The 22,537-nt window shown below is 40.4% G+C and overlaps 1 protein-coding gene across 3 annotated transcripts in view; it reads right to left on the bottom strand.

Annotated features, from left to right (window-relative positions):
- The window catches only part of cgnl1 (cingulin-like 1), a 138,671-nt gene that overhangs the window by 86,347 nt on the left and 29,787 nt on the right, over window positions 1-22,537 (bottom strand). For all 3 annotated transcript variants that reach the window (XM_067971511.1, XM_067971509.1, XM_067971510.1), the window contains 5 exons: window positions 14,943-16,644; window positions 10,114-10,193; window positions 5,205-5,313; window positions 640-759; window positions 407-555 (listed from right to left, as the gene is read on the bottom strand). In XM_067971511.1, the coding sequence (XP_067827612.1) occupies window positions 407-555; window positions 640-759; window positions 5,205-5,313; window positions 10,114-10,193; window positions 14,943-16,613 (2,129 nt within the window). In that variant the 5' untranslated portion in view covers window positions 16,614-16,644. The remainder of the gene's footprint in view (window positions 1-406; window positions 556-639; window positions 760-5,204; window positions 5,314-10,113; window positions 10,194-14,942; window positions 16,645-22,537) is intronic.

Raw genomic sequence — 22,537 nt, forward strand, 5'->3', positions numbered from 1 at the left:
AGAATATTCTAGGTGAAAGAATATTCTAAGTGTAAGGATACTGGCATGCCACTAGGGCAAAAATGTAGAAGGAGCTGCCCGTCTCAAACATAGTCCAAAGAAAGACCTGAAAGAGTTGAACAGTTTGTACTCATTCCTACCCTGTCTACAATCTCAGGCTCTACATCAAATATATTATATTTTGAGTCAATGCCAAGTGCTAAGTTAATATTTAAACAGAACATTAGTTTGACAATTAACATTTTTTAGTTTCATTCTAGAATACAAATATGTTGTTTCATTGTGATTTTTAATGGCTTTAAATAGCTGGGTAATTACGATAACAATTGCTGTGTAAAATATATTTCTTCTATTTGAAAATTCTTTTGTTTCAAAAAAACTCAAGAAACCGAAGTTGTCTACTTACTCTTCAAGTTGGTTTCGAAGCTCTTTATCAGTTTTTGCTAGCTGCTCTCTTAAACAATAGTTTTCTTCTAAATTTTTCTCCATTTCTTGCTGTAGATTTTTGAGATCAGCTTTGGTCCTATCTGTTTGTTCTTTAGTATTCTGCTGTTTCTAAAACACAAGTGCCAGTTGTCACAGTTAATGTCTTTGACATCTCAAATAATGCAACAAAAATCCATAAGTTACTGACAGTACCATAGTTTCTTCATCCAGTTTTTTTTGCAGTTCATCTGCTTTCTTTCCCATTTCAACTGCATTCTTTTCTAGCTCATTTTTCTGCTCCAACAGTGCTTTGAATTCAGAAGAAATGTCACCCTGAAAGTCAAGCATTAATGAACATAAGTACATTTGGTCAGTTTCAAAACTATAAATTCCTCTAACCACACTCTCATTAGAATATCACATGAGCCATTCTGATCATGTCTGTCAATTAGTAACAAAGGAAAAGAAACTTAACAAGCATGAAAAATGCTTTGAAAAAAATTGGAACGTTCCAGAAATATTTCCATGGATCCAACAGCACAACCCTTCAACAGGTAGGGATTGCCACCCCCATGACAGCGAAGTCCAGTTGCAAATTAAGCCTGTTGTGTATAAGATATGTCCTTCATGCAAGAAACTCGTAGGCACGCAATGCAAGGGCTTCCTCCAGCAAGGTCCAGGACCAAACTGTGAGGTGGATTTGTGGCAAAAAGGGAAATGCAGCTGGGAAGGAGGGGGGTGGCTTACAATGACCTGTCACTGAATACGCTGAAGGGGGAGTAAGCCCCACTGTAGCCATGCCTCTTTGCCAAACCCCTCATATATAGACGTTGATAAACAATTTGGTGATGAGCAAGCCTGATATGTGACACTGGATACAAACATCAAGAACATAAACGTGGTTGCCAAGCTGCCTTGTGCAAGTCTTTCCATCACACTGAAAACAAATGTCCATTGTATAACTGATGAGGAAACTTAGACTTTGGATAACTGATGCTGAAAGGTATTATCTGGATGATAAGTACTAGAATGCAGGGTCGTATATCCAGGACTCGATGCCAATCACAATTGGGTTGCAGAGTGGCAAGCAGTTGCTGCTGCTGAAGCTCTGCACCCCTAATGGATGGAACCACAGCTCAATAGGTTATGTTGTGCACATGTTATGATTAGGAGTATGACGGCAATGCATTCTCACATAACAAATTGTGCTTCCAATCATGCCACTCATAAGGAGCTCTGGGTACCTGCTGTTCACTTGCTTGGAGGTCAAATTTGTTGCCCAGTGACCAACTATCCTCCTTTTGAGCAACTATCCTCCTTTTGAGCAACTATCCTCCTTTTGGGGAAGGGGAGGGGAAAGAAGGTAAGTAGGGTCTTTTTGGGGTTGAGGTGGCTTCATGGTGACACATCTGCCATTGAAAATTTTGGACCGTCAACTCTCTGTAGTAGACTTGGTAATCTGATACCAGAGGCAGCCAGATTCACAGTACTCCAAGGCACGATAAATGATTGATTAGCTAGCTTGGCTTACTAATGAAACCTGGAGGAGTAGACCCATCACTAGAGGCTAGAATTCCTCCCATTTGGCTGCATATAACCGTCGAAGCTTGACTAGAAAAGAGGTGGGTAGCTTATCAGTGCTATGTGCTGGTAAGCTGCATGGTTTTAGCTATGATGTGGAGATGCCGGTGATGGACTGGGGTTGACAATTGTAAACAATTTTACAACACCAAGTTATAGTCCAGCAATTTTAGCTAGTTAAACTCCAACAGTACCCCTGTGCAAGCTTAGTGGTCATTAAGCTTTGACTCTGCCAACCTATGCCCAAGGTAAATGGGGTATTTCCTCAGGGAAGAGTGCGCACATTCCATAATGCAAAGAGAAACTCTACCTCTGTATATTTCTCAGTAGCTTAGTTTTGAGACTCAAACATGGTGATAGATTTCCACATGTCAGATATCCAGGTGAAAAAAAACATTAACTAGGTAGCCAGACTGAGAGTGACAACACTTGCTTCCCATGAACTGCACATGAATGCTCTATGCATTTTATGTTGGTTTCTTTGTCATTGGTGTCCATAAGAAAATGTAAAGCTGCAATATTCAGCAGGCATTTTTTTTATAAAAACATATTTGTTCCAAGTCTCATTTGGTCATCCCAGTCTGTGCACTAATTGAAGGAGGACTGATAACATGCTTCCCGAAGTCCAGCAATATCACACTGAAGCAGCCAAATAAAAAGTACATAACAGCAAGGGATGGCATTCCCTCTGATTACCCAGTGCCCTTATTCAATCAGAACAGATCCAAATACAAATAAAGTTTGGGTCCAAGCATATGACTGCCTTTGTTAATTTCTGAACTGTGCAACAACACAACGTACTGACTTGTGTTTGGTTTTGCACAAGTCTAGCTGCAGTACAAGCTGGCTCCATGAATGGACTGCAAAATCTTTAATGCAATTAATGAAGGCAAATTGTATTTCCATTGTTGGTTACTTCTAAGTTGCCGACAGGAAATTTATATAATGATTAATATTGTACGGCTAAAATCTAAAATGGTCCCTTTAATCCAGTACCATATTGTGGTGGAATTACTTTAACTTTGTTTACACAAGTGCATGCTACGTGATGGATTTACCTCGAGCAGTTTGGATGGGAATTGGATTTTAAGAGGCCTCTGTGACCTTGTGCAAGTTATCAAATGGAGCCAAATTTAGTAGAACCAGCATAACTGGCCTGAAGTGTAAATTCTGCTTCTAATGCAACTTGAAGGAAACTATTTCTAATGAGAGATAAAAGCAAAGATAACCTCAATAAAACACATTCTCACAAACAAGGATCAGCCTCAAAACTATGATATAGCATACTCCTGAGGTTGTGAAAGAAGATTACATAAATGCAAGTCTTTCTTTCTTAGTAACATTTTCCTGCCTCCATATAATAGCTCAGATGTCTAATCAGAAGTACTGAAACATGAATGGACCAAAACAGCAAAAGTATAGGAATTGTGAAAAATGCAAGCAAATTAGAGATGCAGTAACAACAGAAATCTTTTGGGAATTTAGGATTCAAAGTTTTTTCACTTTGCTACTGAATAAAACCTGACTTCCTTACATTACACAAGAAGCAGACTGGGAATGATTGTAACTACTGATGGTTGCACACTATTTATGGCACACCATATTAGATAGTGCAATATAACAGCTTGCAATAATTTTACAGTACAGCGGTTCACGTATCACTTCACTTCATATAAGACACATTCAAATGTAAAGAATTCAAATTCCTGCATCCTGCACTGCTGTTGCACTGAATTGGAAGAATAAACATTTATCTTTTGTCTGACTACATTCCAGAGCACCATACTTAGCTTCTAGATCCTTGTGGAATCAAAAGCCATGACTGATTCACAAATGTTTATAACAGATTTTTATATTTAAAAAAGGAATTGCAACATTAAAAAGTCAGATTTATTTTTCAAACAGATCTGTATTTGATAAGTACAGAGTATTTGGGAATTTTTGCCTATTTTAGGCTCTGTAATATGGTTGGTGTCCCATTTTGTGTTACAAAACATGACATAATTGTGTGTCAAGCATATAACAGCAACAGTGTGTAGTTAGTGCTGTCTTTCAAAGGTTCATTATAAGGTTCATCAGTTAATTAACTGTAGAGATTTGGGTTTCCTACAAGTGTGACTTTTTAACTCTTCTGGAACTCCATGGGAGCACATTATAGAGTATATCACAGGAATCCCAAGCAGTCATAGGTTTGAGCATCGATGTTTGCTTAACATCACTTACTGCTAAATATAAAATGACATTTATTAGTTTGTACTCTGGCTGTTACATTGTGCAAGAGATTGGGAAATGTAATATTGTCTGCCTAAGATACATAGCCATAATAAGCACATTTAAGCTTCAATTTTAGATGCATTTTGTTCAATAGAATATGTCCTGGCCAAAATTCCTCCCTCCACTAACATGGATTAACTAACGATTTTATTTGAAATTTACAAGCTTTCGGAGGCTTCCTCCTTCCTCAGGTAAATGTCAGGAACTCCTCGAAGCCTACGCATTTATAAATCACAGAACAATACATGGTGATTACAGATAGTCTTTGCAACTGCCCGTTGCCAAGGCAATCACCGTGTTCAGACAGAGAGGTGTTACCTACAGAGCCCCCGAATATACAGTCAAAAAAAAAACAAACAGAGAGAGGCAGAAACATCCGGAAGGCAGTTTCTCTCTCTCTGTTTTTTTTTCTGTTTGTTTTTTTCTCTCTCACTGTTTTTTTTTTCTGTTTGTTTTTTTTTGACTGTATATTCGGGGGCTCTGTAGGTAACACCTCTCTGTCTGAACACGGTGATTGCCTTGGCAACGGGCAGTTGCAAAGACTATCTGTAATCACCATGTATTGTTCTGTGATTTATAAATGCGTAGGCTTCGAGGAGTTCCTGACATTTACCTGAGAAAGGAGGAAGCCTCCGAAAGCTTGTAAATTTCAAATAAAATCGTTGGACTATAACTTGGTGTTGTAAAATTGTTTATAATTGTCAACCCCAGTCCATCACCGGCATCTCCACATCATGGATTGACTAGTCATTTATCACAATTGACTACCACAATTCAGAAAGAATATCATAATTGGCTACATAAATACAAGTTCTTTATCTTCTGCAAGAAAATGTTAATATTACAAACAAATGCCAGGTAGATTTGATCAACCTTGAAAAATTAAGAGGTAATTACTTAACATGTCACAAAAATGAACTCACTTTTTTGTCCTTTTGCCCTTCCACGCTGACTGCACTCTTCGATTTTAAGGTCTGGATTTTTTCAAATACCAAATTGACTTTCTTTTTTGTGGCATCATCATCATGACTCCTGAAGAAAAGACAAAGCTTATTTAACAGTTCCAAGTCTATAGTCTTTTAATTGCTTTGGACAACAGCCCAAATTATCAACCCAGTGCCTCAGATAGTAATTCATCAGGGCAGGCATACTTAAGAGTGAATGAAGTTGGGAAGAGCAAATTATTCAAATGTCTAATGATTATTACATTATTCAGTCAGATTTCAATGTCTTGAGGCATCTTTATGTCTTCCTACTGTCTCAGCACAACAAAACAATCTAAATTATAAGGTTTATTTGATGAAGTAGTCAATTTGATTTAGTTCAGCCAAAATATTGCTTCAGTGGCATTGGCAATAGACTGTGGAGATGAAAAATAAATGTCTTGTACGACTTAAAATTAATTTATCAAAATGAGGCAAGCCTATAGGGGGTCTTCGAAGTAGTGACAAAACAATTGTGATATTTACAATCAAAAACCAATATTGAAGGGTTATTGTTCTCAGAAAATGAGGTTTTACATTGTTACAGTATTGCATCAATGATAAATTCCAACTGTAATGCATATAATACTGATCAAAACATACAACAATAAATGATTCATATTCTGTACAACACTTCTAATATTGAGGACAGTGTAAATGCACTATCTACAGAGCACAGCTTTCCCTACAGAATTGAGATATTAAAATATGCACTTAAAGAAAACTCCACGACATTCTCACAAAGTGTTTGTTTTCTAATCTGTATTTAATGGAATTATTTATAATGCTTTCAAACCTTAGATTATTTACTGTGTGTACTGATTTAAAGTTTTGATGAATCTTATCAACATTATTTCAGTGACACTTTCTTTAGGATTCATAGGATATAACAACACACCTGCTTCAGTGCTCCTACTAATCCAATGCAATCCTGGCCGGCTTCCCATCTTCCATTCTCCATAAACTTGAGCTCATCCAAAACTCTACTACCCATATCCTAACTCACACCAAGTCCCGATTACCCATCACCCCTGCACTCATTGACCTAAATTGGCTCCCGGTCCATCAATGCATCAAATTTAAAATTCTCATCCTTGTGTTCAAATTCCTCCATCGCCTCGCCCTTCCTTATCTCTGTATCCTCCTCCAGCCCTGCAACTCTCCGAGAACACTGTGTTCCTCCAATTGTGGCCTTTTGTACATCCCTGACTTCCTTCACCCCACCAATGGCGGCTGTGCTGTTAGTTGTCTAGACCTTTAAGCTCTGGAATTCCCTCCCTAAACCTCTCCGTCACGCCACCTCCATCTCCTCCTTTAAGACCCTCCTTAAAACCTACCTCTTTGACCAAACTTTTGGTCACTTGTCCTAATGGGTCCTTCTTTGGCTCAGTATCAATTTGCTTGTCTGATTACACACTTGTGAAGCACCTTGGGATGTTTTACTATGTTAAAGGAGCTATATAAATGCAAGCTGTTGTTGTTATTATTTCTTTTACACCTTTGGACTTTCAATATTCGCTTACAATTCAAGTACTTATTATTTCCTCCTCACTTTCCAAAATTTTCCACCTTTCTTTCAGTTATTGGCATGATTGTAAAAGCCTTCTTTTCTCCTCCCTACATGTAGAGCATATTTGTAGTAGTTGCTGAGGCAGCCATTTGCACAAAGCTGTATCAAGGTTTTCTCACTGTGGAGGGATATTTATTGTACAATATTGGATACTTACTGTCTCTCTTTCCCTTTGTCTAGATAGCTGGACTTGCCTTGGACAGTGTGCATCAACAACAACAACTTGTATTTATATAGTGCCTTTAATAGAGAAAAAAATCCCCAATGCACTTCACAGAGATGTAGTCACCTCAGAATTGGACCTGAAACTTTGTGTTTGGCAAAAATACTGTGAAGTCCATTTACACTGGCTGGGTGCTTACAGACATGATCAAACTCACTGATAGTTGCCTAATATGCCCATTTATTTATAAAATGAGCCTAATGTACAAGAGGAAATTTACAAGACAGTAGTTATGCCACAAGTAATGTGCAGTTGTGAGTGCACCATTATAGAAAGGATATTAAAATGATGGTCATCATACAGTGTAGATTTACCAGGATGAAACCAGGAATGAGAAACTATAGTTGTGGGGAGAGACTTTAGACAATGGGATTATTTCCACTGGAGCAGAGAAGGCTGAGGAGATTTAATATGGGTTTTTAAAATTATTAAGGGAATTGATAGGGTGCAAGGGAAAGACTATTTATTTCCTCTGGCTGGGGAGTCAGTGACAAGGGGTCATCACTTAAAATTGTCATTGAGAAAGACATTCGGAGAAATGTCTTTACCCAGAGAGTCGTTAGTGCAAAGACCACTGCATCTTTTAAGGGAGGAGCTGATAAACATTTGAAGCAGAGGAGGATACAGGGCTATGGGAAATATAGGGCAATGAAATTAATTCTGGAAAAAAAACTGCAGATGCTGGAAATCTGAAACTAAAACAGAAAATGCTGGAAACACTCAGTATGTCAGGCAGCATCTGTGAATTAGTTTTATATTGCTCTAGCAAAGAGCCAGTAAAAGCATAATACTGTGAATGGCATCCTGTTCAGGAAACCTCCGAACATAGCAGATCCATCAGAATCTGTAAGGAGGGAAGGGGAAAATAGTTTGTCCTCTATGCATCTTTCGTATTCACTGACTTACTTACCTATTTTCTCATCCTTTTGTTCTATTATTGTGATCATCTTCTATATCATCCACCAGTTTTCAGAGCTCTTTTCAGCTTTTCAAAAAACCTGTTTAGCTATTTACCCATTATCTCCTCTCTGTGATTGGAGTCAGCATTCCTGACTTTTACCTGTTGTTCCCTTCCCCCTGACCTGTTTTGTTTCATTTTGTTTAGCCTTATTAATGAGCTTGCTTTTCTTTGAGTTTCCAGTTCTAGTAAACAGTCCACACCCAAAACATTAACCTGTCTTTTCTCTTTACATATACTGGAAGACCTGCTGTGCATTTCCTGTTTTTATTTCATATTTTCAGCAATTGCAGTTTTCTTTTTTAATTGATGGGTCTCTTAGATCTACAAGGGCACGTGGCCAGTTCGAATCATGGCCATACCAAATATGGTAAAAAATAGCACTCAAGCATTTTTTGTTAATGAGGTGGCAAGTTAAGTGTTCACAGATTTTTAAACCTATAGCATAATCTGACATTTCTAGACAAGTGAGTTGTAACCAAGTTATTTAAATTAGGTGACCTAGGTAGGATTCTTAACTGGAAAACTTGTACGCAATTAAATCAGCAGTAAGTAGAAAAGATGGAGAACATAACATAACCTGTTCATTTTTTTTTAAACAGAGTTGCACCAATGACTTAACATATAAATGTGCAAGATGGAGTGGGTTTGAGCCAAACACTCCATGTATGAAGAGCTCAGGTTGGTGCTGAGTTAGTTGATCTCAACAAGGGCAGCAGCTGAGACACCACAATTTACCTCAGCATCGCTGGGTTATGTGCAGGTGAAGAAAAAAAAAACAGAAACGAAAATCAGCCAAGGTTCCTACTCCTGATTGCTTCCCACTGACCGTTGTCGGAAAGTGCAGGTATATGGACATTGACTGAAATGATACAACTTAGCAAAACTACCTGCCACGACTCACTGCCTTGGCTCACAGTTAATGAATGGCCACCTAGGTGAGGTACTAGAGGTCTGTCAGCACTTGTGTAACTGTACCCCATCATCAGGCCCTGTCTTCAGGAGGGGAGTGGAGGAAAGAGGGAAAAAAATTACAAGCCGGATGACTCCACAATACAGTTCAGGACATTGAGCAGTGAATTTGCTTCATGAGTAAGCCATATGAGCATTTCTCTTTTATACTGGTTTGAGTTTCCCTTTAAATAAGATTTGCTAATTCCACTTTAAATCCATCAAAATGTTTAAAAATTAAATATAAATGTTTTATTATACACCGATAAACTAAAAAAACAGCAGATGTAATACTGCAGATGCCATGGAAGTGTACAGTCTATTTCTCTTATTTCAAAGTTGCTTAATTCAGATTATCTGATCATTTAAATTTTGAGTACTGAATTCCCATTTGCAGTATTCTTTACATTACTTAGATCAATTTATTGGATAATTCTAATTTTTTTTAGTGCAAAAATTACTGAATTATCAGGAATAGACAGTATTGAGAATTTCAATTTAACAGAAATTTCAATTCTTCTGTACATTTTAACAAATACACTACTAAATATACTACTACAGCTACAGCCTTTTGGCTAAAAAGTGTAAATGGAATAGGTTTAGCTGTAAGCTAATAAATAATTCACACAGGATTCAATGGACACAAACGAAATTCTGCTCCCTCACTAAGCATTCACAGTTAAGTAAACCTGCGTGTTGAACCTCCCTTGATACTTTTAAGATAAGTGCTTATGTATTACTGAATAATTCATATTTAAGCACAGGAAACTCACAGACACAGAGGCCAATGCACAAATAAATCAAAAAACAATTCCACACACACAAAAGATACATTTATAATGGTGATTAGGAATTTCCAAACTGTTGAATATTTCTTTAGTCCCCAATTTGTTTTATTTGTGTATCATAAAGCACTCAAAGGATTAAACAGTATAGCATCCAATCTCCCTAGATCTGGAAAAGAAAATTCAACCGCAGGATACTTAATGTCAACACCTATTGAGTTCTATTTTTATAATCATTCCTCTTAAGCTTTACTGATTTCCAAAAAGTATAGATTTAATATGCTTTTAAACAGCAATTTCAAGCTTAGACAATGTGTGCAGCTCATATGTAACCCAATATTTGCTTTGTGTCGGATACTAACCCCACTTTAAGATAGTTGTAAAGGATCTGTTTTGCTGTCTCCTCATTCGTTTGTTGGTCTTTCAAAAGGTCAGGAGTTACCTAAAAATGTTTTTAAAAATTAAAAATATAATTAAGTTGGTATTCTACTAAAACACACTTAACTTTATTTTTAAATTCAGCTGGTGAACTAAATACCCCTTAGCTAATATCACTATGCTTATATTTTATCTACTTCAAGACTATAATTACAGTTTCAACTCAAGTGATTAGAAAAAGTTTTGTAAAATATGTATTATAGTATATAATAGGCCAACTCTCCTTTACAACCCATCTGTTCCTGCCATCCCACAAAATGGTTTTTCCTTTTGCCTAAATAAAAATCAAGGATGCTAAAAAAATACATTAACAAGAGTCCAGAAATTCCTGCTGATGAAAATGCTTTCACCTTTTCTGAGAAACTGAGTGAGGGGAGACTCAGAAAATCGCAAGTTTGGGAACTCACCATTTCCTGCCCGCACTGTGCACCACGCTAATTTGCTGACCTGGTTGTTGTCAGCGGTGCCCTGTTGCCATTACAAAGGCTTATTTCATGCAAATTTGCAGATAATGTGGGGGAGCAGGGGTAGTCATGTAAGATTCTGGTTATCTCATCCCATTCCTGCAGTTTACTCAGCTCTCCCATTTAAGATGGGTGTCAAAGGCCTACAAGGTTTAAAGGGATCCCTTAAAGCTCCACTGCTCATTTATTTTGCTGCCATTCAATTGTAAGCCATGGGGATTGTTTTCAGTGCTTCTCTCTCACAGAATTTCAAAGAAGAACAAACAAGGGATCTCAAGTGGCACCAGAGATAGACTGTCACCAGCTATCAGGCAATGATAGAAGAGAACTGCCTCTGCAAGCTGAGGTGCAGCCATCTTTTGCAAATAGACTTGCAGCCAACCTCCAGCATAGGGACAGCACTGCCAGTAGCAGTAGAGATAGCAATGTCTGAATATCTGTGTAGGTGAAAGTGGTGACATACACACCAGAGCTGCTAAAGTGCTGGAGCAACTCACTAGCCAGACTCCAGTGATTACAAAATCTTGCTATACTGTATGATCATTTGGTATTAGAAGAAATGAAAAGTTTGCTTTTATTGTACATGTTTCATCTTCCTTCCTTCTTCCCTTTTCCAGGCTACCACGGGACATCAGCAGTATCAGTCAATTTGCTGTGCACAGATGTATCAAATAGTGACTGTGCATCATTTAGCAAACCAACTTTTTCCATCTCTTTTCCCACTGAATAGCAGCAGCAGCATGACAGGCTGCCCAATTTCCCCATGCTGCAGGATTTCCTAAAGTCACTGATGTCATCCATGTGGCCACCTGAGCTCCCAGGTACAATACGATGGCCTACATGAACAGACTATGCTTTCCTACACTCCTTATTGAACCAGGGTTAGTCATCTGGTTTGATAGTGATACAGGAGTGAGGGATACACCAGGCCATGAGGTTACAGATTGTGGTGGTATGCAATTCTGCCATGCTGATGGCCCTCAGCGCCTCATGGATGCCCAATTTTGAGCTACTAGATCTGTTCTTAATCTATCCTATTTAGCACGGTGGTAGTGCCGCATGACACAATGGAGGGTGTCCTCAGTGTGAAGACAAGACTTAGTCTCCACTAGGACTGTGCATTGGTCACTCCTACCAACACTGTCATGAACTGACACATCTGCGACAGGTAGATTGGTGAGATCGAGGTCAAGTAGGTTATTCCCTCATGTTGGTGTTCTCACCACCTGCCGCAAGCCCAGTCTGGCAGCTATGCCTTTCAGGATTCGTCAAACTCGGTCCGTGGTGGTACCACAAAGCCACACTTGGTGATGGACATTGAAGTCCCCCACTCAGAATACATTCTGTGCCTTTGCTGTCCTTAGTGCTTTCTCCAAGTGGTGTTCAGCATGGAGGAGTACTGATTCATCAGCTGAGAGTTTCGTTTTTACGACAATACAAAGTTTTATGGTTACTTTTACTGGTATCAGCTTTTTATTTCCAGATTTTTTTTAAAAACGGAATTCAAATTCTCAAACTACCATGGTGGCACTCACACTCTCTGGATTGTTAGTCCAAGCCTCTGGATTACTAGTCCAGTAACATTGCTGTAGGAGTTCCTCAGGGCAGTGTCCTAGGCCCAACCATCTTCAGCTGCTTCATCAATGACCTTCCCTCCATCATAAGGTCAGAAATGGGGATGTTCGCTGATGACTGCACAGTGTTCAGTTCCATTCGCAACCCCTCAGATAATGAAGCAGTCCGAGCCCGCATGCAGCAAGACCTGGACAACATCCAGGCTTGGGCTGATGAGTGGCAAGTAACATTCGCGCCAGATAAGTGCCAGGCAATGACCATCTCCAACAAGAGAGACTCTAACCACCTCCCCTTGACATTCAACGGCATTACCATCGCCGAATCCCCCACCATCAACATCCTGGGGGTCACCATTGACCAGAAACTTAACTGGACCAGCCATATAAATACTGTGGCTACGAGAGCAGGTCAGAGGCTGGGTATTCTGCGGCGAGTGACTCACCTCCTGACTCCCCAAAGCCTTTCCACCATCTACAAGGCACAAGTCAGGAGTGTGATGGAATACTCTCCACTTGCCTGGATGAGTGCAGCTCCAACAACACTCAAGAAGCTCGACACCATCCAAGATAAAGCAGCCCGCTTGATTGGCACCCCATCCACCACCCTAAACATTCACTCCCTTCACCACCGGCGCACTGTGGCTGCAGTGTGCACCATCCACAGGATGCACTGCAGCAACTCGCCAAGGATTCTTCGACAGCACCTCCCAAACCCGCGACCTCTACCACCTAGAAGGACAAGGGCAGCAGGCGCATGGGAACAACACCACCTGCACGTTCCCCTCCAAGTCACACACCATCCCGACTTGGAAATATATCGCCGTTCCTTCATTGTCGCTGGGTCAAAATCCTGGAACTCCCTTCCTAACAGCACTGTGGGAGAACCGTCACCACACGGACTGCAGCGGTTCAAGAAGGCGGCTCACCACCACCTTCTCAAGGGCAATTAGGGATGGGCAATAAATGCCAGCCTTGCCAGCGACGCCCACATCCCGTGAACGAATAAAAAAAAATAACCACTACGCTACCATACCCAGATATTTACATAGTGCTCTATCACGTTAAAATGTCTCAAAGCAATTAATTGCTTTTGAAATGAAGTAACTGTTATTATAGAAATAAATTTGAAGTTGAGCTCTTTAAATAAGAATAAGCTACAGTTTTTTCTGGTCAAACTAATACCACACATTACTCTAGTTATTGCAGCTCTCGTGAGTGATTTGATTGAATTTCATCCTTCAACCAAAACCTGTAAGAATGGGTGGAATATAGACAATAGTTACTGCAGATTTTCTTCCTTCTCTCCAATAGGCAGTATGCTCCTTACAGGCACCAGCAACCCTCCGGTAATGTTCCCAAATGGCTTCTCCTCACATGTGAATCTAGACAATGAGTGTCAGTAACTTACCTGATCATAGGGAGATGGAAAAATCACAGCTGAGCATGTGGTTGCCCACATACACATGCGCCACTAGAAAACAATCAGGAGTGGGAAACATGGCCAAATTTTATTCCTCCCCAAGCCCAGTGAATCTGAGGCCATTCTGGCACTGTCCTAACTGAAATCAACTAACTTAAGATGGGAATTTTCAAATCTGTATGGCTCAACATATTTAACCTACTGAGCCATCGGGTGTAATAATTTCCAGAATCCAAAATATAGTGCGATCTTATTTTGATCTACTCAACAATCAGACGAAAAACAGCTTACAAAGCAGAACAATTTGAAAAGGGGAATGTAAAACTTAAGATGTCCCATATGAAGCTTGATGAAAACAAACAAGATGATTTTAAGCTAGTGCAGTTAAATGTATTGAAATACAATTATCATAAATTCATTAAACAGAAATATCCAGTCTCTGCTGCCTTAGCGAATCTCGATCGGGTCTGCTGTTGAGGGTCCCTACAATTTTGGCAGCAGTCACAAATTTGGGGCTGGGGGGGGGGGGGGGGGGAGAAAAAAATATTTGTCAGGATTCACACACTCTCCTGATCACTACCCACTGACTTCTACTGTTTTACTGGAAGAACCCATGTGCGATCGACATCACAGGTTGGTACTCAGCTGCGATACCTCTCAGAGTTAATAGCTGGCCCAGACTCATACTTCAAGAATAACCATTTGGACAAGGAAAAGTAAAGTCACCTGTGCCCATGGAACCATAGATCACCTTTGGCAGAAGTGGAGTAAGGAGAGATAATCAGTTGGGGGAAGGAAATTAGAAATTATTGTGATGCAGTGCTTGTAGATGTAATCATTCAGCACACCCAAACGAATATTTTTCATTAAAATTAGAGCATTTATCTAGAGCATTTAGGCACTTCTTGAATCACTCAGATTTAATCATCTTTTGTGAAGTTATGGTGTTTCAGCACAATTCTTTTCTGACTAGTCTTCAGCAGCACACGTTAGTATTTACTTAAAAATCTTAAAAATGAAATATAAAGTTGATTCTTAAATATATATCCCATTATATAAAGCATAGGATCGTTATTTAAGGTGCTACCTTTGAGTTTGAATTATTTCAAAATTTAATAGCAAGCCCATTATAATATGTATCCTACATTTGCTACACCAATGCAACAACTGATCATCCCTAGCTACTCTTTTGACAGAACTGTAGTGTCTGTCAAGAAATTATTCTTATGATGTTTGGGAAAAAATAATTCCTTAACTGACAAATTGGCTTTTACATTTACAGCTCTAATGCTTACCTGTACATCATGATCACAGGCAGTTTGGCTTGTATGAGCAGTACGCTGCTGGGGATCTGAACTCTTTTTACTGATTCCAAAGAAAGAAGGAGTTGTTTTACAAGTCTTTATTTGTGTAACAGAAGTTACTTCCTCCTTTTTGGCCTCAGGCTTATTAATTATCCCCACAGGGAGTGTGGAAGATTTAACAGAGATTCTCTCACTAGGCTCATGAGCAGCTCTTCCATTCACTTCAGTCTGAACTGGACTCTTCATAAAACCAGAATTCAGATTGCCCTGATTTTCTGCAGGTTGATTTTGACTCCTACCAAGACTACCAGTAGAACAAACATAATTGGCAGGCAGATTTTCACTGGAAGCAGGGTTTCTTGAACTTTGTGATGCAGAATTTTGACGGCGCAACTGTGAAGGTCTCAACAAGTGCTCATTTGATTTTCCAAGCTTTTTATTGTATTGATCAAGGTAAGCTGAATTATCTTGCAATCTAAGTGGAAAAGCACTATCGACACTTCGGGATCGTTTTCGATCTTCTGGATCGATTCGGTTTCTCCTGCCAGACCTACCTCGCCGATAGTGCCCATCCTTTACGTCAAATTTATCAATCAATTCATCCACCCCAGGAATAGGGCCTGTGTCAATATCACGACCTGTGCCTGGAAAAAAGGGAATGTATCTCCTGTTCTCATGTCGGTTTATATTTTCAGCAGAAAGCTCTTCGTCTGGATCATCTAACCATGGTTTGTACAAAGAATTTAGCTTGTCTGAACTTGCTGACGTTGGAGTTGAAGATGATGACCGCCGTGAGCTAGAAACTTCAAAAACTCTTCCGGATGAATCTTGCCGGCGCAAAGGAAGCAAATCTGGTCGTGTTCTCCGAGAATTTTCTGAATCAGGACTGGTGTTGCTTTGATACCTTCTATTGGTATTCAGTGCATCTGATTTGCTGCTGGTAGACCCAGCAATTTTCTTGGTTAGATCTCCCATTGCTGTGGACTTACTGGAATTATTTTTCTCATCATTGGATTTTATTGAACTCGATGTACTAATATCTAACTTATTTGAAAATTCAGACTTCGGTAAATGATGAAAAGACTTGTCTTTGTTCCTCTCTGATGACATGCTACTAGTCAGACTTTGCTGACCAGTGCGTTTCAAGAGGTTCTTCTCAGGCTCATATGGCTTTAGAATTTCAGGATGTTTTTGGAAATTCAGTAAACTATTGGCTTTCATGTGTCTTTTATCCACCTCATCCTTTGAGGTCTCTGCTACTGGCATAGGCAGCTGTGGATGAAGAGACGGCTTAAGTTGATTGAAGTATTGGCTTTCTGGATAGGTGAAATGGCCGTTATTGGAGAATCTGCTTCTCTGTTCTCTTGCATAGGGACCAGAATACATTTTAAAGCCATCCTGAGACAAAGTTTGATCAAAGCAACCATTTTCAGGTGGAGGCATCTGCAAATGTCCTTCCTGGTTGCTGTTTAGCACTACATATGGCTGCCCATCAATTCCCTGTACCCTAATGCTGACTCCGTAAGACCCTGATTTGTTAAGACCAGTCTGAGTATTTTGTGCCCTCGTCGCTTCTTCTTGTGCATCTTGAATAAACCTGATTTGGATTCCATAATCTCGCTGCATTTGTTTATCTTGAATAGCACCAACATAAGGCTCCATGGAAAATCCGTCCCAAACGGAGCCTGATCTACTATAATTCAGAAAGTAATCTCATTAATAGTCAGAAAAACAAAACAAAAGCACTAATTGATTAAACAACAATTTTTAATTACATAGCAAAACATCCCAAGGCATTTCACAGAGGGGGATGGGGAAATGGACACCAAACTGGAGTTGGGAGGGAAGAATTATGGGAGCTCATTTAAGGTTTTGTCTAAAAGATAGGTTTCCAGGGAGCTTTTGAAAATGGGGAGGGGGAAGAATAGCAAGGTGGATTGGTTTAGAAAGAGAATTCCAGAGTGAAAGGTGCAATTGTTGAAGGCTCCGTCACCAGTGGTGGAGCAAAGAGGCAGGGGGCAGACAGTAAAGCAGAGTTGAAAAAGCAGAGGTTGCTAGCTGGGGCATAGAGTTGAAAAAAATTGCAGAAAGTACAGACTATGGAGGGATCTGAAAACGAGGACCAGGATTTTGAAATCAATATGGTGAGAGGGGTCAGGGGATCAGCGGAGATCTGAAAAACACAGGCAACAGGTGAGCAGGACATAGAATGGAAGAGGCTGTGGTAGGTGGAATTCCAGATGAAATGGAGTGCAATGCCAGTGAGTAGGGAATTTGAGAAGCTGAGACTGCAGGTGACAAAGGCATGGATGATATTTTTAGCATTGGAGGTAGGGTGGAGTGGAGGTGGGCTGTGCTACAAAAGCAGAAGCAGGCAACCTTAGCGATTGACTGGATGTGTGATTTTCAGCTTAGGGCCAAACAGGACACCAAGGATGCTCACTGTAAGCTTTAGCCTGAGAAGCTGGGAAGAGGGATGAAATTAGAGACTAAGGTATGGAATGTCTGGCCTGAGCCAAATAGGTGACCCTGGTCTTGCCACTGTTAAGCTGGAGAAAGTTCTCTACAACTTGATGCCAGAAAAGTGGTCTGACAACACAGAGCCAATCGTGGAGTTGAGGATATTGGTAGAGAGGTAACAGTGTGCGTAATCAACATACGTACCGAAGCTCACCCGAGGGGGCAAACACATAACTGAAGTGACAGTGTGAGAATGGAAGGGGAAGCCATTGCGCAGGCTACATTGGGACAGGTAAAAATGGAACCATGAGGGCAGTGCTATGAGGCAGGTGGTGAGACCAGACAGTTCTCAAGTTACAAAGTGTAGAAATAATTCCTAAAAGTATAGTGAAGTGGCGGAGAAGGGAAGGTCAATTGTTTTTAGGGCCATGGAGAGGTCAAAGAAGATTAGGAGAGATACTGCACCACAACTGAAGTCACACAGGATATTGTTGGTGGTGTTGATCAGGTAGTCTTAGTGCTGTGGGCAGGGCAGAACCCAAGATGAAGAGCTGTGAACAGGGAGTGGTGGGTGATGACACATTAAAGCAACTTAAAGGGGAGGGGAAGGTTAGAGTTAGGGTTGTAGTTGGAGAGGACAAAGGGTCAAGGGTGAGCTTTTTAAGGAGGAGGTGATGACTGCAGTTTCAAAGGGGAGAGCAATGTCTACAGAAAGAGGGCAGTTGATGATGTCAGCAAGCAATGGACCGAGGAAAGGTTCAGCAAAATCCTAGCACAGTGATCGATTTTGCCAGAAGCCCAGATGATCACTACAACTGGCTGACTCTTATAGCCAATTCCCATGCGTTACATATTTAGTACTGCTGGGTACTTTAAACAGATTAATAATTAGTTCCTTTCCCTCCTCTTTAAAACCACTGATTTAATCTCCAAACGACATTCTGAGTGGAATACTGCTCAGCAGCAAGTGACAATTTAAATAGCTGAACGGAGAAGGCAGAGGCAGTCAAGCAGATGAAGGAGGCAGGGGAGTAAAATCAAAAGAAGCAGTTAGTGTAAGAGCGAATCTCATACTAAAGGCCAATTTATTTAGCAATACAGGAATTTAAATTCTGTTATATTAGGAAACTCCTTTAAATAATGAATTGACAGGCAGAATTTTCTATTGAATAAATAAATGGATCACTAGGGTATTTCTTTCAATACAGTAACTCATTCTGACTACAGGCGTTAGTACAATTATTCAGGCTCGATGGTGCATCTTACTCAGGTGAAGTGAACAGAACTGAGCTCAAGTTTCTAAACCACCGATTTCAAAATGGACGAGGAGGCATCAGTATCTATTGCTTAACACTAAAGGATCTTTGGCAGGCCACCTGTCAAAAAATTGTAATAATGACTTCATGCCAGGGCTTCTAACTTGCAGTTCTGACAATCCATCCATTGAAAGCCCGCCAACTTAGGCACTTATATTTTGTCCTAGTCAATCTCTAGTGGCGTTGCACATGGGGAATCGTAACCAAGTGTTCTGGTGAAGTGAGGGTATAGGGCGGGGGATAACTGGACCAGGACTTGCAGACGAAATTCAGTCCCCATTTAAATGCCAGACATTCTGTCCTTATTTTTATACAATACTTTGATTTGATATTATTAAATTTATAGTTAAATAGGAAAACTTAAGGCAATTTGGGAAGCAAAGAAGTAGAATTGATTGGAACATAGGAGTTTCTCTGCAGTACACGCCAAGGATTTGGGAGACAGAAACCTGAGGCATTGGAGTGACACCATTGGCTGGAGGATGCTCCGCAGCATGACAAGTCTTTATAGGTAGTTACCAATGTGGACACAAGAATTCATAATCAGAAAATGTTGACACAAAAGTCCGATAAAAATGTAAGGATTTGTAGACAGGAAGTGAGCACAGATGTAAGTTTTTTATATTTTATACACAGGTAGATTTGTCCCATTTCAATTCTGCATCCTGAAGGTTGGAAAGAGATATTCTTTACACTGTTCTTTCATTGGTGGATGAACAAAGATAACAATTTGCACCCCTCTAAGGTAGGGTATTTTACCAGTGATTAAGCTTTTGTCTGCTTTTTCAACTTTATAGGTTCTTTAGTTGCCAACTTGGGGAAAGACTCAGTCAAACTAACAACAGACACTGAAACATATGATATAGATGGGAAGTTTTACATTCCAACCAAGCATGACTATCTTAAATCTGATACATGCATGACAAAGAATTTGCATTTGTTGTGCTCCCTAAACACCCACCATAAATTCTTTGAAATTATTTCAGTCACACGTCAAAACAAAAATTCATACTTTTTGCTTCAGTTCAGAACTGGGTAGCAAATTCAAAGATTCCTGAATCTCAGGTTAGCTTTAGGAAAACTGTCAGAACCTGCATCAGGCAGGGAATTTAGATTACATAGCATTCGTCAAATAGGGAACAGCCCTCTGTGTAAATCCTGTGGGATTAACTCGAATCATTCTGTTCAAAACTGACTGCGTAGGTGTAAAAGATTGTAGTTATCATGTTATTATAATATATATCAATAAAATAGAAGGACTTCGTATAATTTTAGACCAAGGACAGTTGAACTACTTGTGGTAAAATTCTTAATATGTTTTCAATAATGAACTAACAATTGTATACTATAGCTGTTTTCACATGTTCTTTTCAGATTTTGGGAGTCCACGTCAGTGAGTCAGCTTCCACCATTTATGCTGTTAAATCGGTTTTCTACAGCCAGTCGACAGACTCTTAGGCCCAGTTTTACCTGGATCTATGAATCTGTCACTTAGCTACAGAAAACTGATTTAACATCATAAACTCTAAGCATTGGCTCCCGGGCTCCAAGCTCCCAGAATTAAAATCTAAAACAGCTTAAAAATATGGGAATGTAGTGAATGGAGAAAAGTGTTTATTAAAATAGAAAACAAAGGGCTTAATTTTGAAATGGTGGCGGGTTGGCAGCAGTGGGGGGGGGGGGGGGGGGGGTGAAGGTGTGCTTGGCAAACCCGCATAAACAAAACTTACTGTTTCCGACACGATCCCGTGGTGATTGCTGATGATTAACGTGCTCTTTGGGTTTCGTGCACGGCGGCCAGCCTGATTGGCAGGCTGGCTGCCGTCAGGAGCTGCAATGCGAGGGGGGAGGTCGCGAGAGAGCGAGATGTTATCCGGCGCTGGAACGGAAGATTGGGAGGGGGAGGGAGAGTGGAAGATCGGGGGGGGGGGGGTGGAGAGGGGAAGATTGGACAGGAGAGGGGGACATCGGGGGGGTGAAGGGAGGGACACTGGGGGAAGATCGGGGGGCTGAAGAGGGGGAGATCGGGAGAACATCGGGGGGTGAAGAGGGGGACATCGGGGGAAGATCGGGGTTAAAGAGGGGGAGATCGGAGAGGGAGACATCAGAGCAGGGTGGAAAGGTAGGTTGATTTTGTGTTTTAACTTCATTCTATGGTTTTTGATGTAATTTATTTAGTTTCTTTTTGCCTGATCCAGCCCTTCACATCTGGTTTCACCAGGCGTGAATCAGAAGCGGTGGGCAAGCCACCCAGTTAAGTTAAAAATCGTTATAATCACATTAATCTGTCACAAGTAAAGTGCCTTAAGTACCTCAATGAGATAAATTCGGCTCTTTAACTGTCATCCCGCCAGCTTTAATTGCCGGCGGGACTTCTGGTTTCACACAGCTCCGTCCTTGGGAAATGCAGAAGTCAGCGGGTTGGAGCCGGCTTCCGAACCTGAACGGGATTTCCGCGATTTTCGGAACCTCCCCACCCCCCCCCAACTTCCCCGTAAAATTGAGCCCAAACTATCTTCACCTGCACTTCCCTCTGTGATGACCTGTAGCTTACAACCATCCCAAGACCATTCTGCACCCCCCCCACCCTCTCCCACCCACATCATTTTCCATCTGGTTCCACTTAACCTCAATGACTGCCTCCTTCCTCTCCCTATACATATTTTTAAGTCAAAATTCAACTCCTAGAGAAAGGTTGGAGGATTTGAGTCACATGTCTATGCATAATAAAAGCACATAATATTTTTACAGTTCAACATTTTGGTAATAAATTTGCTCATGAACTTTTCAGTTACCTGCTCCAGAACTCTTGACTTCTCCAGCTATCAAGTTCATATACAATCAAAGCAATCAAATGTTAGCAATTTTTGACCATTCCCCATCATAGAAATATGCTTAAATTTTAGTCTTAAAGAAAGATAATACCACGTGAAGGGAAGTGTTTTGATATGAAGCACACTGAACTTTTATTACCATTGTAACACCAAAATCAGCATCCAGAACAGGGAAAGGTGCTGATCCCTGTTCAATATCATGAGAACTGTCTCTTGATACAGCAGATCCTGTTCACAACAGAACAGCTCTCTTCCGACTGGGAGGCCAGACTATTGGTGCCACTCACAATTTCATTGCATATATACTTAGTTGTCAAAAGATGATAATGCTGAATATCGGTCGCTGTAAATTTCAGGTCATCTTTGTCCTCAACTTTTTGACCTGAAGGACATTCACCACAGCACTGAGAGTGATTTCTAACCTATCAGCATCCATCCCCCACCTTCCATTATAGCACTGGTACTGTCCTGAATGCCAGTAACTACACACTATTTACAGAAATCTCACATCCATCTGGTAATCTTTAACAGAGCATGACCCACAACCTGGCAAGAGTGGGAATAAATAACTGAAGCCAAATAGATCAGGTATTTTGACATGTAATAAGGACAATAAAGATAAAGAGGGAGCAAAATAAACTGCTTAAATGCTCAGAAGAAAAATATACTTTCTCCCAGAGGTAGTTTGACTGGAATCAATCCAAAAAAATACAAATAAACCACAACAGGAATAGTGAACTTTTTCTTCCCCTCCTCACGAGATGCTGACTCTTGCTGGATGGTTCCCCAGGCAATCCTCCATTACCTTATCAAAATGGCCAATCTTCACGTGTTATCCTAGGCAGCAACAATCGGCAGGGGACGCTATGGGGGAACATCAGAGCCAAGCCAGATCCCACCCTCACTGAATGTCCACACATATGTATTTTCCAGTAGGAGTCAAGGGATGGAGATACTGGCTGGTTTCCCCCTAAGG

This window comes from Heptranchias perlo, chromosome 34 (genome assembly GCF_035084215.1).
Source record: "Heptranchias perlo isolate sHepPer1 chromosome 34, sHepPer1.hap1, whole genome shotgun sequence".
Taxonomy (NCBI): Eukaryota; Metazoa; Chordata; class Chondrichthyes; order Hexanchiformes; family Hexanchidae; genus Heptranchias; species Heptranchias perlo.